The sequence below is a fragment of the Protopterus annectens genome, chromosome 1.part1 (genome assembly GCF_019279795.1).
Source record: "Protopterus annectens isolate FY-2018-M chromosome 1.part1, PAN1.0, whole genome shotgun sequence".
In the NCBI taxonomy this organism is placed as follows: Eukaryota; Metazoa; Chordata; order Ceratodontiformes; family Protopteridae; genus Protopterus; species Protopterus annectens.
Genome location: NC_056726.1, coordinates 419,973,222 through 419,987,009, shown reverse-complemented (window position 1 = coordinate 419,987,009; position 13,788 = coordinate 419,973,222). Strand labels below are relative to the sequence as shown.

At 38.5% G+C, this 13,788-nt stretch overlaps 1 protein-coding gene across 1 annotated transcript in view; it reads right to left on the bottom strand.

Annotated features, from left to right (window-relative positions):
• Positions 1-13,788, bottom strand: part of ARFGEF3 (ARFGEF family member 3) — a 2,280,599-nt gene that overhangs the window by 398,172 nt on the left and 1,868,639 nt on the right. The window contains exon 28 of the mRNA XM_044087095.1: positions 766-942. Coding sequence (XP_043943030.1) covers positions 766-942 — 177 coding nt within the window. The remainder of the gene's footprint in view (positions 1-765; positions 943-13,788) is intronic.

Sequence of the window (13,788 nt, the reverse complement as noted above, 5' to 3'; positions counted from 1 at the left end):
TGCACCCTCATGGCTGCCTGAATGACATCCTCCTCAGGCAGCTCTTGATATGTTCCCAGGTGAATTTTCCAGGTAAGGGAATGAATGGGCTGTGTCCGACTGCAAACAGGTTCAATGGTTGGCTGGCGTGGATGCAAAAATCGCTTAGAAAAAAATATCTTCTTAATACTTAAATAGTGTGTTGTCTTATATAATGTAGAACACCTTAGTTTTTTCAGTTAAAAAATACAAATCAACACCTATTTGCAAGGGTTCAACCTCATATGAAAATTAAAAATTGAACGATAACCAGCAATGGTTTCCTAATGACAGTGTGTGAAGAGACCTAATGTGGTATTTATACTGGTAGACAATTTTTTGCCTGGGTATTGAGGAACCTCCCCTATTCTTTTCAATAGGTATCATGGGATCTTTTACATCCACCTAAGCTACCACCAACTCAAGCAGATGGGACCTCATTTTGACATCTAATCCGAAAGACAAAATAATCAGGAGTACCTCACTTATGCTGCACTACAGTGTCAGCAATCAGTCTGTCTGTTTTAGGAATAGAACTCGCAACCTTCTGCACCAAAGGCAAGTGTATTAAATGCTGAGCCACTGACACTACATATGAAATTGCCTGTGGATGAAAACATTAAAAAATGTCTGTTTTCAACTTCTAAATTACATATACTGAAATAGTCAAAAGTCTTGCACAGCATAAACAAACAAACAAACACAGGAAATGCATTAATCACTGTATCTGAAAATGACTTTTACCACCTGACTGGATGAAGGTTTGAATGTGCTCCACTACAAGTTCGCAGGAGAGTCCGATTGCATGTTTGAAATTGGCAGCTGCAATATCCCAGTACAGGCTATCTCCATGACTGCGTTGTAGCCACAGTGACATCACAGGCAAAAGGAGCTGGACAACAGCAAATATTGCAAACCCAGGGCCTAAACAGAAAACAAACCAACTAAGTCACTGAACTTTGATATTAACAATGGAAAAGAAAAGTACACAGTAGTATTAAGTAAGGAACAAACTACAAGAGAATCATAGCACTTAGAAAATTCATTTTATATAAGGAAATTTACATTATCCCACCTAAGCATTTTATGATCATAACTAAAAAAAATTAACAAACATCTGAGCAGTTCTCTAAGAATGGGGAATACTATAAAACAATTACAGACATCTCATGTACAGCATACTGTTAGGTATCAGCATACCCAACTAGGTCCCCCATGCTACACCACTGGGAAAGGTCTTTGCTGACAGGCAGTCCTATTCAACCTTTCAGATATTTCATATCTAAACATGAGTCTCAGGATAAGCTGAATTCTCTCTCTCTAAAATATCAGCAATAATGAAACAGACATCTTGGCCAAAACAGCTGATGTGTTTTATGCAAGACTTGTTAATTTTTCTATGTTGGGGGCTGGGGCACTCTGGATTTTCACTTTTGTATTGACAATATTTTTTCTATAACATAGTAATTAGCTTTAATAACTGAACCTCAAAATCACTGACCTCCTCCCTTCCCAATCAGATATTAAGAACAGTCCCTCTTATCTGTATGCTGGTGTCTAATTAATCCGTCTAAGAGCTGAAGAGAACAGCAGCTCCAGAAAATCTGCACCCAGGTTCACACTCTCACCTCCAGTCATTACTAGACTAAACATTTGACCAGGGTTTGAATATTAGCTTGAGCAGCTGTTGAAACTGGCATAAAAATTGTGGGTGTTCCCATCTTGGTAAGGGGAGACTGAGGCAATCTAGTATCACAGGCTCTCTGAGGAGGGATGGAGCTGCAAAGGGATGAGCACTCGGCCACCAAACCACTTTGGCAGTATAACTTTTAATGGAAACCTTTTTATTAATTACTGAGTAGTAGTTGCTACATGCACATCATACCAGATGGCACTTACAGAAGGAAGGTATTTATTTTATAATTAACAGTAAAATGCTATATGCTGCTTCTCACAATCAAAACAGTGTCTCTGTAAGCGATTACATTTTTAATGCACAGCAAAATGCTGTGTGTTGTTACAAGAAATGGCATTTAATGCCAGTAAAGCGAGAGTGTTCAGGTTACATTATACTCAACAAGGTTACAATGTATTTAACTGGCCTGCCACACACAACTTGGAAAGCAGTCAATAAAAAGTAACAAACATTCTGTACAGTAGCCTTGTCACATACACTGTATACAATGTAACAATCTTTTATGTAGAGCTTTATGGAAGGGGCACTTAGTCTGCAGAAACATTACAAGGTAATTTAGAGGCAATATTTCACGTCTACTCGAACTCGTAGTTGACTCTTATACACGGAATCAGGTCATTATCTGATTGCCTTAAAGATTGCAAGGTAGGATTCATGCTTTCTGGTTTCAGGGGTCTACCTGTGTTTCCCCACCATACCTCACACAGGCTTATTAGCCACAAGTCTAGATAAGTATTTCTAGAATATGACGGTCATGCTTACTTGTCAGAGTAGAGCTAATATGAAAGCTAAATTTCTCAGGGTAGGTAAATCTGACTTGGGTAAACTGTGCTATTATCAATTTGGTTTCATAATGTTTTGTGTCTTCTAAGAGGCAGTTCTCATTACTTACAGCTTCAATCTAGTCAGCAGATACACATGCAAGCCAACCAAAACTAAATCAAGTGAATCAGTTATTTTAGTAAACAGAGAGTTTAGTCAGGGAAGTTATTTTTTTCTTTTCCAAGGACTGCTCACTCTCTGACTAAAACCTCTTTTCTCCTTGTGTATACCAACAACAGGACCTCCCTTTGGCAATGTAGGGTTATCTGGTGTTGGAGTTTTTAAAGTGCTTTTCCCATTCTTTTGACAAATGGCATAAGTTAAAATCATGGGAAACAAACACCTATATGATTTGCTAACTACAGATGAGGCCTGTTGAGCTCCACCAAGTATTACATCATTCCACCTTTCCATTCATGTGCATTTTTTGAAACAAGAAACATCTTTATTGAATTATCACTTATGACATAGGCAATCATACATTTCTATAAATGAAAACAAACCATTCTGACATTTTCATTTGCAAACATTATACATCATTCATAACTTATGCAGTCATTGTCATTCAAACATTATGTAGCTCATACAGTTCCCTGCCTTACCTTAAACCTCATTCCTCCTCCAGAACATTTTTCTGCATGAATTGTTTCCATAATTCCCATTTTTCTATGTACGTTGCTCTTACCCTTTTCGAAAGATCTCACTTCCATTTCTTTTATCTCTGTTACTATATTCACTAATTCTAGTACGGATGATTTAGACTTTGATTTACATTTTCTAGTAACTGATTTTTTCACAGCTACCAGAATTACACTCAGCAAAGTCTTACTATGTCTAGGCAATTCCGATTCTGTACCACAGCTCAACAATAAATAAATACATTTCCTTAGTTATACCAGTTTGCTTACCCAATATTTATGATGGAGTAGTCCACAAAGAATGTTTAAAGTTCGCCAACTCATTACACTCTCAAACATATTTTGCCAATTAACTTTTTCTTCCTCATCATACCTCCAACATTTTCAGTCTATGTGAGGAAAAATTCCTTGAGTCTGCTTGAGGTATAAAAAACACTTCCAAGCAAAGGTCCTCAATCGTCTAGATTCCGTTGCATATTTAGAAGCTATACATATGTCCCCCATTGTTTCTTTGTGAATTGCTTATTCAGCCTCTCTTCCCAATCCTTTCTAACCTCCTCTGACTGATTCCTATAATTATCATGTAATATTTTATACGCCCTACTAATTATCCTTTTTTTCAACAGCAGCTTTGGTTTTAGATTCTACTAAAAGCTCAGCCACTGCTGGTCTTTGAACTAGGATCCCCCTTTTACATTCTCGTTGCCTATACTCTGATATCAGTTCTTGATAGTCAAATTAATTCTTGTCCTCTTCCCATTCTATTACCTTTCCCTCTCATTATTTGCTTCCAATACCTTGGTTCCTTTGTCAGTTTTCTCCAGTAAATTCCAGCACTTTTTTTCCCTATTCTCTGAATCCCTAAACTATAGTCATCCCTATCAGTAGAATCTTCTTTCTCCATTCCCATTTTGGCTTAGTTCTTAGAATCCTCTGTGCTACTTTATGAATACATTCTGTATGGCTATTGTTTTCTCCTTATAAATCCCAGTATCTCCTTGTTTCTTGAGTTTCCACTTTGAATTATAGCATTCTGTTTATGGTACATATAGGAGCTTTAACTATGCAGCTCTTTTCTATACATGTGCATTGTCATACATCATAAATGTACCAGGTGCTAAGCTCAAGTGCAGCACATAAGTGATCAACACTAATGCATGCTTTCAGGGCTCTGCACTCAGACTGAAACTTTGGTATCGCAGGGAACTTTCCATTTTCTCAAGTTAGCACAAATAAGCAGAGGGAATATGAGGCACAGCCCCTACATCAGGGGGTACAGGGGACTTACCCCCCTGCAGGAATGCTTTCTGTAGCTGTTATAGGCATGTTGAATGTACTTTTTGACTACCACACACTTTTATCACACTTCTGAATGTCAGTCACTGACAGTATCATTTTAGTCATGCAGACAAATCTCTCTATTAAATACACACCTTACTACTACTACACATTTCAGGTACATGTATTAACTGCATGCAGTATATACAGTTAATGTACACTAAAACTGCTGAAATATTTTACATTTGCTAATATATTTGAAGTCCTAAAATAAACCACAAGTCCCAAGTCTAATCGATTGAGGATGGTCTCTAGAAAAAAATGCAACAATCCAAATAAAAAAGAGAACAAACCCTACACAGCGGAAAAACTTTATTAAAACACAATAGTGTAGTTAAAAAGGATAAGTGCTTTTGGCTGAACCTTCTTCAAATCCATGTTTTGAAAATGATTTTAGGCTTTCATTCAAATGAAAATCTTCTCCTGGTTTTCGAGCATGGGAGCACAAAAGTCTGCATTTATTGTTCTCTGCTAATATTTTGTATGAAATTCTCTACAAGGACTAAGCTAAGATTTTACTTTTGTACAGCATGCAACAATTTTTATTATTATTAATTTTAAAGACAGTCAGAAGTGTGTCAATTGCATCCTTTATGTCCCAGAACTCATAATCTAGTTGAAGGGATCACTGTGCATCAGAGTCCTTCATGGTGATGCTGCAAACTTAAGAACATTTTTTTTTAATATGGATCACAATAACATAAGCCTCACTTCTGTTTGAGTCTTGACTCATTTATCCAGAGCTGTTCATTATTTGATGATGATGCCAGAAACTTTGAGAGATTCTGCAAACATGTGAAGCCATCTTTGGCAAGATAAATTAAATTAAGTATAATTTTGCATTTGCTTTACTTGTTTTCATTATGCTTTGAAAGACTTCTGTGCTATTTACTGTTTTCTGCATTTCTTTAAAGTTTAAAAGTTGCAGTCTCTATCTGCTTTAAGTATCTAATGACTTTTAGTTAATACTAGGCATCATCTGTCTGTGGTTCTGTAACACTTGGGCTCCAAACCAGTCATTTTACATTAAGAGGGTCAAAGTCTGCAATCTTGTGGCAGAACAGAGCTAAATTCAACTAACTGAACTGGGAACTGTTGGTGGAAAGCTTATTATGTGCTTACCTGATTGGCCTTATGGCACAGTTAGTGTAAAACTTGTTTTTTTCCTGTTTGTCTATAAGCCAAGTGTTTGCGGGAGTCTTGGTTCATTTATCCAGAGCTGCTCATTGCTTGGCGATGACACCGCAGACTTTGAGATATGAAAATGATGAGTATCATTTTGCACTTGCTTTACTTGTTTTCACTATACTGTGAAAAATGTCTGTGCTACTTGGTTTCCGCACTTCTTTAAAGTTTAAAAGTTGCATCCTCTAGCTGATGTACAGGTTTCTGTTCTGCATTTAAATACATTGTATCTAGTGACTTTTAGTTATAGGCATCTGTTTATGGTTCGGGTTCCAAACCAGTCATTTTATATTAAGAGTGTCAAAGTCTGCACTCTTGTGGCAGGAGAGAGCTGATTTCACCTATCTGAGCTGAGAACTGTTGGTGGAAAGCTTATTGTGTACTCACCTTATTGGTCTTAGGGCACAGTTAGTGTAAAACTTGCTTTTTTTCCTAATAGTATACAAGCCTTACATTTGTGCAAAATTGCTCTTTGCACAGTGGTGGTTTGTGGTGCCCTGTATATATGCAATCACCAGAAGTTGAAATTTTCCCTATAAAAGCTACCTTGGAACTTTATCTTAGTCCCGTGCTACTCATGGGCAACTAATCTGTGTGGTAAGCATCATTAACACATTTAGTTACAACTATTTAGGTCTAGATTACATTATTACAGCACCCAGGGCTACTGCTGCTCAAACAGCATCTTGGTTTGGGCATTGGGCAGCATCACAGGATAGATTAGCTGTACATTACACCAAGTAAGCACCCATCCCTCATCTGGTTACAAGCACCCCCTGCTCTTATCTTTTGCAAAGCAGACATTAGGTTCTTCAACCATGGATAGGCACTTTCCTACTATTGCTGCATCTAGCTTGGTGGGTATGGGCATCCTGAGGCAATGCAGCAATTGCTTTATGTACACTAACAACCACTTAATTCTCGAACAGACAAATACAGTATGTGAGAGATGTAGTTACGCATTGCCACTGGAGGACAGACATACAGATACAAAAAGCAATGAACAGGTTGTCAGCGACACATACACATATGCCACTCACCGCACACACAAAGGATCAGACACATACAGCCACATATGCAGATGTGCTCACATGTACCTCAAAGACCTCTCAGGCTCAGACTTCAAAAACTCCGCATGCACAAAAATAAGACAATTCCCATCACAACACAAAGTTACATCTCATTGTGTCTCATCTACCAAACACATAAGACGAAATTACCCACAACTCAATATTTTGGTCATAGAAGATTCCATCGTGAGACACAATGATGTCCCTCTTACTAGGGTGGATAAGGAAAAGGTTACAGACAGTTGACTGCCAGGGGCCAGGATCCACCAGATCATACAAGCACTCTTGTCAATTACCCACAGGTACCACTATGACTCATTTATAGTCCATGTGGGAGTGAATGACCTGAGATGCACCTCCCTGGACTAGAGACAATGATTAGGCTCTCAGAATATGTGTCACAAGCTTGTATGAGCCTAGCATTGAGGAGCATTCTATTGTCTCCCGAGTTCATGCCACAATACCAATAGAAAATGATCAACTTTGACAAATGGCTTAGTTACTGATATCACTCTAAAGGGATCCAATACCTGTCAGCTTGGGAGGACATGGTTGACATGCCATGCTGTTTTGCTAGGGATGGTCTTCACCTGTCACCATTAGGCCTTCAGATACTGGCCAAAACATTATCCAACCCTATAGTGCCTTTTTTTAGACACTGCCAAAAAGTCAAACCCTCGAACATACCAAAAGCTATTCAGGACGAGCTAAAGGTGTTACTGCTCAATGCTAGGAGTCTCAACAAGAAACTGCACTACGTAGAAGCTTTCCTCACCCCTGGAGAATGCTGACATTTGTGCAGTTACTGAAATGTGGTTCAAAGCCATAGAAAGCACTCCAGAAGTACAGTGCTATAACTTCCTTTCATACATTCTGACAACCCACTAAACATGAAAGAACAAAAGGTGGAGGTGTATCTATCTCACCTCAAGGCTGGTCAAACAATATGACGTGCTTAAGTTACTCCATGTCCAACCACCCATGGGAAAAAAAATTACCATATTATTGCCAGCTACAGGTCCCCCACCATGAAACAGGAAACCCTGTCATACCTGAAGAATCACTCACCATCCAAACCAATACCATAGTCATGCGCAATTTTAACTACTCCTCCAGTAACTGGGAGGCATACATGACCACTAACATGCAGGCCCAACGATTTTTTGACTTTGTAATCTCAAATGTCCTGGAGCAACTAGTCTGCACTCCCACTAGGGGTACAAATATCCTAGACCTGGTACCCACAGATATGGGAGAACACTGAATTCCCCCCCCAAGTGTGATGTCTTCACTGGTAAAATCAGATTGCAAAGTGGTCTCCCTTGAAATAAAGGTAAAACTAGACTCCCATGCCTAATCCTACAAACTTTAAGAACTTTTCTAAGGTATACTACTGCCTATTAAGTGACAGCAAAGATAGTTTTGCAAGCTCCCTCAAACCCAGAAAACCCAGAAGCCTATGCAGAGGCATAAACAAAGGCCCTAAAAGACCATATAAGCAACTGCATAGAAATAGCAGTACCAGACCGAAATAAGCCCAGGTCAAACTGCACAAACAAGCCACCCTGGTGGACCCCTGGTATTAATAGGTTGTACAACAAAAGAAAGTAAATCCTGTTGAAAAGTAAGAGGAAAACTAGACAACAGAAAGAAATCACAATCCCCCTGTGCTCCAGAGATCACAACCTCATTACCACAATTAACAGAACATGCTGGAGGGACAGGTACTTCTCCCAAAGACTGCCCATACTCTGGAATAAGCTTCCCATTCATGTCAAGAAGAGCACTTCGCTGGCCCTCTTCAACAGAAATCTTGACAAGTGGATGGGTAAATAAAGTTTACTCGAGGGATCATTCCAGTTGGTTAGGGGCACTGTGAACTAACATTGGGTAGCACAGTGCCTGTGCAATTTTTTGGGCTAGGCTTGTAAAGGCTCAAGGGCCATTAGCCTAGTACACACCTACGAACAGAACAAAAAGTTCCTCATTACTCTAAACAAGCGAATCAGGCAAATAGACAAGACTCTGAAACCAGACTTAGAGGCAAAAACAGCTTCTAAAGCTAAGGATAACCATAAGGCGGTTTTCAGTTATGTCTACAGTCTTAAGGGGTACACTGAACAATCTGCAGAATTAGTTGTGGACAGAATCACCTATATTCACAGTCAGTATATCTAGCAAATCTGCTGGCCAATAAATTCAGCTCAAATTTCACCTCCACATCATCCCCAGTTCTCCCCAAAGAACCCCCACCGCTAATTTTCACCAAAGAACAGGTTGCCACTGAATTCTCTAAAGCTAAAACCATGGATTCAGTGGAATCCGACAATATACTAGGTTGCCTGTTAAGCAGCTTGAATCAGGACCTATCAAGCCCATTAGTATCTCTAGTTAACCACAGCCTCTGGACCGGCTTTGTCCCGATAGACTGGAGGACAGCAACAGTCATCTTTGTACATAAAGGGACACCAGCAACTGACCCAGGAAATTACCGACCCATAAGTTTGACTAGTCTTATGTGTAAGGCCATGGAAAGAATAATCATGGACCTGATAAATGACACAGGAAATCTCCAAACAATGGACCAACCCAATTTGGCTTTGTCAAGGGCAGGTCATACCTACTAAATTTGGCGCACTTTGTGAGAAAGTCACTGCGGGCACAGATGTGGGTAAAACAATGCATACCACCTAACATGGCCTGGTCAAGGCATATGACACAATTTCCCACTCAGATATTATAAATAAAGTCACAGAACTGGGCATAAATCCCTATTTCACCATATGGATAGTCAACTGTCTCACAGACAGGACATGTGGATAAAGTGGGTGAATCCAAATCCAGCAAGAGGTCATTTACTAGTGGTGGGTCACAGGGATAAGTACTGGGACAACTCCTGTTCAGAATATCCTTCTCTAAAAGTCGAGGTTAATGTGGAAGACCTCTGGATAACAAAGTTTGCTGACAACTGCAAATTTAAGTTATTATGAAAGACTAAAATATCTGAACTTGTACAGTCTCTCTTACAGATATCCAAGAGGAGATCTTACTCAGGTATATAGGGCATTTAGAGACAACTACCACTGGGAATGTTTGGGATTATCAAAATTTTTTTTTTTATTTATTTTTTTATTTTACATTTGTTAACCGGGAGAAATCCGACTGGATACATGTCCATTTTCAGCGGAGGCCCGGGGAGAAAAGCTCCAAAATTATACAAATACAGACAGTTAAAAAACAGACAAGAGTCAATCAGACAATCAAATTGAAGATTCTGTTGTTTACATACTAGATATAAAATGAAATTCAAGCAATACTTTATAAGGATGTGATAGAAACAAGAATAAGGTAGTGACATAATATTATTAATAATAATATTCTATAGATAGTTTCATTTCAAAAAGTTCACCTGATAAAAAAGAACAAAGAGAAAAATCTTGATCATGAGGAAAGAAGTAAGCTATTCCTATGTGAAAAACTGAGGATAAAGGTCAATTATAGTAGAGATTTTTCAGGGAAGAATTCAGGAGGACATAGAATTTTTATAAAGGAAGGGAATCCATATCAGAGCCTAGGAATTGTCAGTCAGGAGATGAGCATTGGCATAGCCAGTGCTTCTGAAAGTGGTGAAACAGTTGTTTTTTGAATTGGGGTAGAGAGGTAGTAGAAAGAATACTGGTGGGAAGAGAGTTCCAGACTTTTCCTACAGCATTTGAAAAGAGTGCATCTCCTCCTGCGTTATAAGCTTTGACCATTTTCAAGAGTGGTCTGTTCGCGGAGCGTAGACTATTTAGATTAGAATATGGTAGGACTAATTTCTCGAGTGAGGGACATTTGTCAGGGTATTTGAGTATTTTATGTACCTCAGTGAGTTGGGTAACCCTAACAAGGTTGGGGAGTTCTATCCATTTTAGGTTTTTTAGGTTGGTGCAATGATGGGTCCTATATGGAGTTCCTGCTGCAAATCTAGCTATATGATTGTATGAGCAGGATAGTTTATCTAGGATGGTTTTGTTAAGATTAGTAAATATTGCGGATGCATAAAGAAGGGTGGAGAGCAAATGTGTTCGGGCAATGGTCACTTTAGTACTTGGTGTTAGGAAGTTTTTAATTCTATATAGCGATCCTAGTTTTTTGTTTACTGTTTTGATGGTTAAGTTGATATGTATGTCGAATTTCAGTTTATTATCAATAGTAACTCCTAGCAATTTCGTGTGAGGGTCTGGGGAGATGATAGTACCATTTTGGGATGTTATAGAGACATCAATAAGATGATTTTTGTGGGTTGGTTGAAAGAGTAATAATTTCGTTTTTTTTTGGATTTAAGATTAACTGACGACCTGATAGCCAGTTTTCAACTTTGGTAAAGCAACTTTGAGTTTTATTAATAGTCTGTGAGGAGATATATCCGAACAAACCAGTGTAGAGTCGTCCGCGTATTGAATACAGGTGGCTTCGGGAATGACTCTATGGAGATCATTAATGAAGACCGAGAAAAGAAGTGGACCTAATATGGACCCTTGAGGGACCCCAATGGTATTTGGTAGTAATGTGGAGAGATTATTCTGTCACAGTACTGCTTGTTTCCTGCCAGAGAGGTAGGCTTTAAACCAATCTAGTGTCAAGTTATCCAGGTAGAGATTTTTTAAGGTGTCCAAGAGTAGTTGATGGTTGACCATATCAAATGCTTTTGATAGATCTAGAAAGAGGGCTGAGGACACTTTTTTGTCATTGCGGTTGTGGTTTATTGTGTCTGTAAAGGAGAAAAGGGCAGTTGTGGTACTGTGTTTGGGTCTGAAACCATGCTGGGAACTGGTTAGAAGGTTGTTATGGATAAGATAGTGGAGTAGCTGTTTATGCATACATCTTTCCATAATTTTGGCTAATGGGGACATTAAAGCTATGGGCCTATAGTTAGATAATTCTGTGGACGTCCCCCCTTTATGGAGTGGTATCACGTGGGATATTTTCCATAAAGTCGGTATTGTCGACTCAGAAAAAGTTTGATTGATAAGGATAGAAACCGGGTAGGCTATAACATCTGCAGCTTTTTGAAGGTATTCTGCTGGAAGTAGGTCTGCAGAGGGGGTAGATGGCTTAAGTTTCTGTAATAGGGATCTTATTGAAGATGTAGGGACACTTTTTAGGTAGAAGGTATTTAAAGGTTGTGGTAACTTATCCATAACCGGTGGGTTGTTGGTGGATAGTTGGTTGGCTAAGGTTTTGATAATGTTTGTAAAGAAAGTATTAAAGGTATTGGCTATTTCTTTGGGGTCTTTATCCATTGCTGTTTCAGGAGTCGGAGTAGACGATTTACCTGGGTGGAGAAGGTTATTCAAGCCTGCCCAGAATTTCTGAGGGTTATTTTGGTGCTTATTCTGTAACAGGCAATAAAAGTTTTTTTTGTCAGTTACTATGGCTTTTTTCGTTACATTTCTTAGTTGTTGGAATTTCGTACGGTCTAAGATGGATTTGGTTGTGCGCCAGGTATTCCAAGCTTTATTTCTGAGTTTTATTTTAAGTTTAGATTCAGTTGAGAGCCATGGGGCAATCTTAGTTTTAGTTTTGATGAGTCTTTTGGGGGCGTGGGTATCTAGTATGGATAGGAAAGTGGTATTGAAGTGTTCTACTGCTTCCTCTAGGGGGAGATATTTGAGTGCTGTCCAGCTACAGGATTTCAGCTCATTTTTAAATTTTGTGAGGTCAAAGTTTTTTTTGTTTCTTACTGATCTATAGACTGGGACATTGGAGTGGCCTGGTTTATTTTTAGTAATATATGTAATAAGGTGATCACTAATTTCATTAGGCAGAGTTCCGGACATATACGTTTGAGGGTGACTGTTTATGAGGATCCAATCAAGAATACTTTTTTTTTGTTTAGAGTTTCCCATTCTGGTGGATGTAGTTATAATTTGTGAGAAACCATGAAGGTTAATGTTAGTGGGGTTATTATCAGTAGAGCATAGGTACCAATCAATGTTAACATCACTCATAATTATAGTTTCTTGTGGATAGTTATTCATTAGCCAGCTTAATATATTCTCCAAAGTATTGGCGTTATTCCCGGGAGGGATATATATAACAACTAGGTTAATACTTTTTTCTTTATTCAAGTGAATTTTTAAAGCGAGTATTTCGGCATTAGAGAATTGCGGTGGTTGGGTAGGATTAATGGTAACGTTAAGGTTAGTTTTAAAGAGTGCAGCGACGCCGCCACCTTTTTTTTTATTTCTGTCATTCCTATATATGTTGTACCCTGGTGGGATGAGCTCATTATCTTTGATTTCTGGCTTTAGCCATGTTTCAGTTAGACATATTATATCTGGTAGGTAAGTATCTAGGAGAGCATGTAAATTATGCACCTTCTTGTTGACACTTCTAATATTTAGGTGGAAATTTTGTAGCGAATGGGATGTCGTTGGGGGATACACAGGACAGTCAGGGTTGCTTGCTGATATGGGGCCAGGATTGGGGTGGATATCCCCAGCCCTAGTGATATTTTTACTGATATATTCTAGGAGTTTTAAAAATTTTTGTACTAGTTTCTGGGATTGCTTGTTTTTGTGATAGTTCAGGTTCAATTTGCTTCGGTGGTAGTGGATGATATTAGTTTTTAAAAGGTAGGGCTGTTGGTAGTGGAATTTGAGAGCGAGTGGAGATCCTGAGGCTGTCGTTTGTTTTCTGGGGAAATGGTAACCTATATATGGTTGGTCTTCATATTTACTAATGTGGTATAAACTAACTAACAGAGGTAATAAAAAGCACAGGATTGTTATTTTTACCGTATTCATGATGGTTATTACAGTTTTCATTCACTTTTTGATTCTCGGAATGGGATATATTTGCGGGATCGCAGATGCTTATTTTTTTTTTTTTGTTTGTTTTTTTTTTAAGAGGATGGGGAGGGGATAAGTATATAAGTGATTGTGAATGGCTAGTAAAATAATGAGGAGGTGTGGTTACCTAACTATAAATGTATAAAATGACTAGAGAATTATCAGACAACCTATGTAGAAGATAC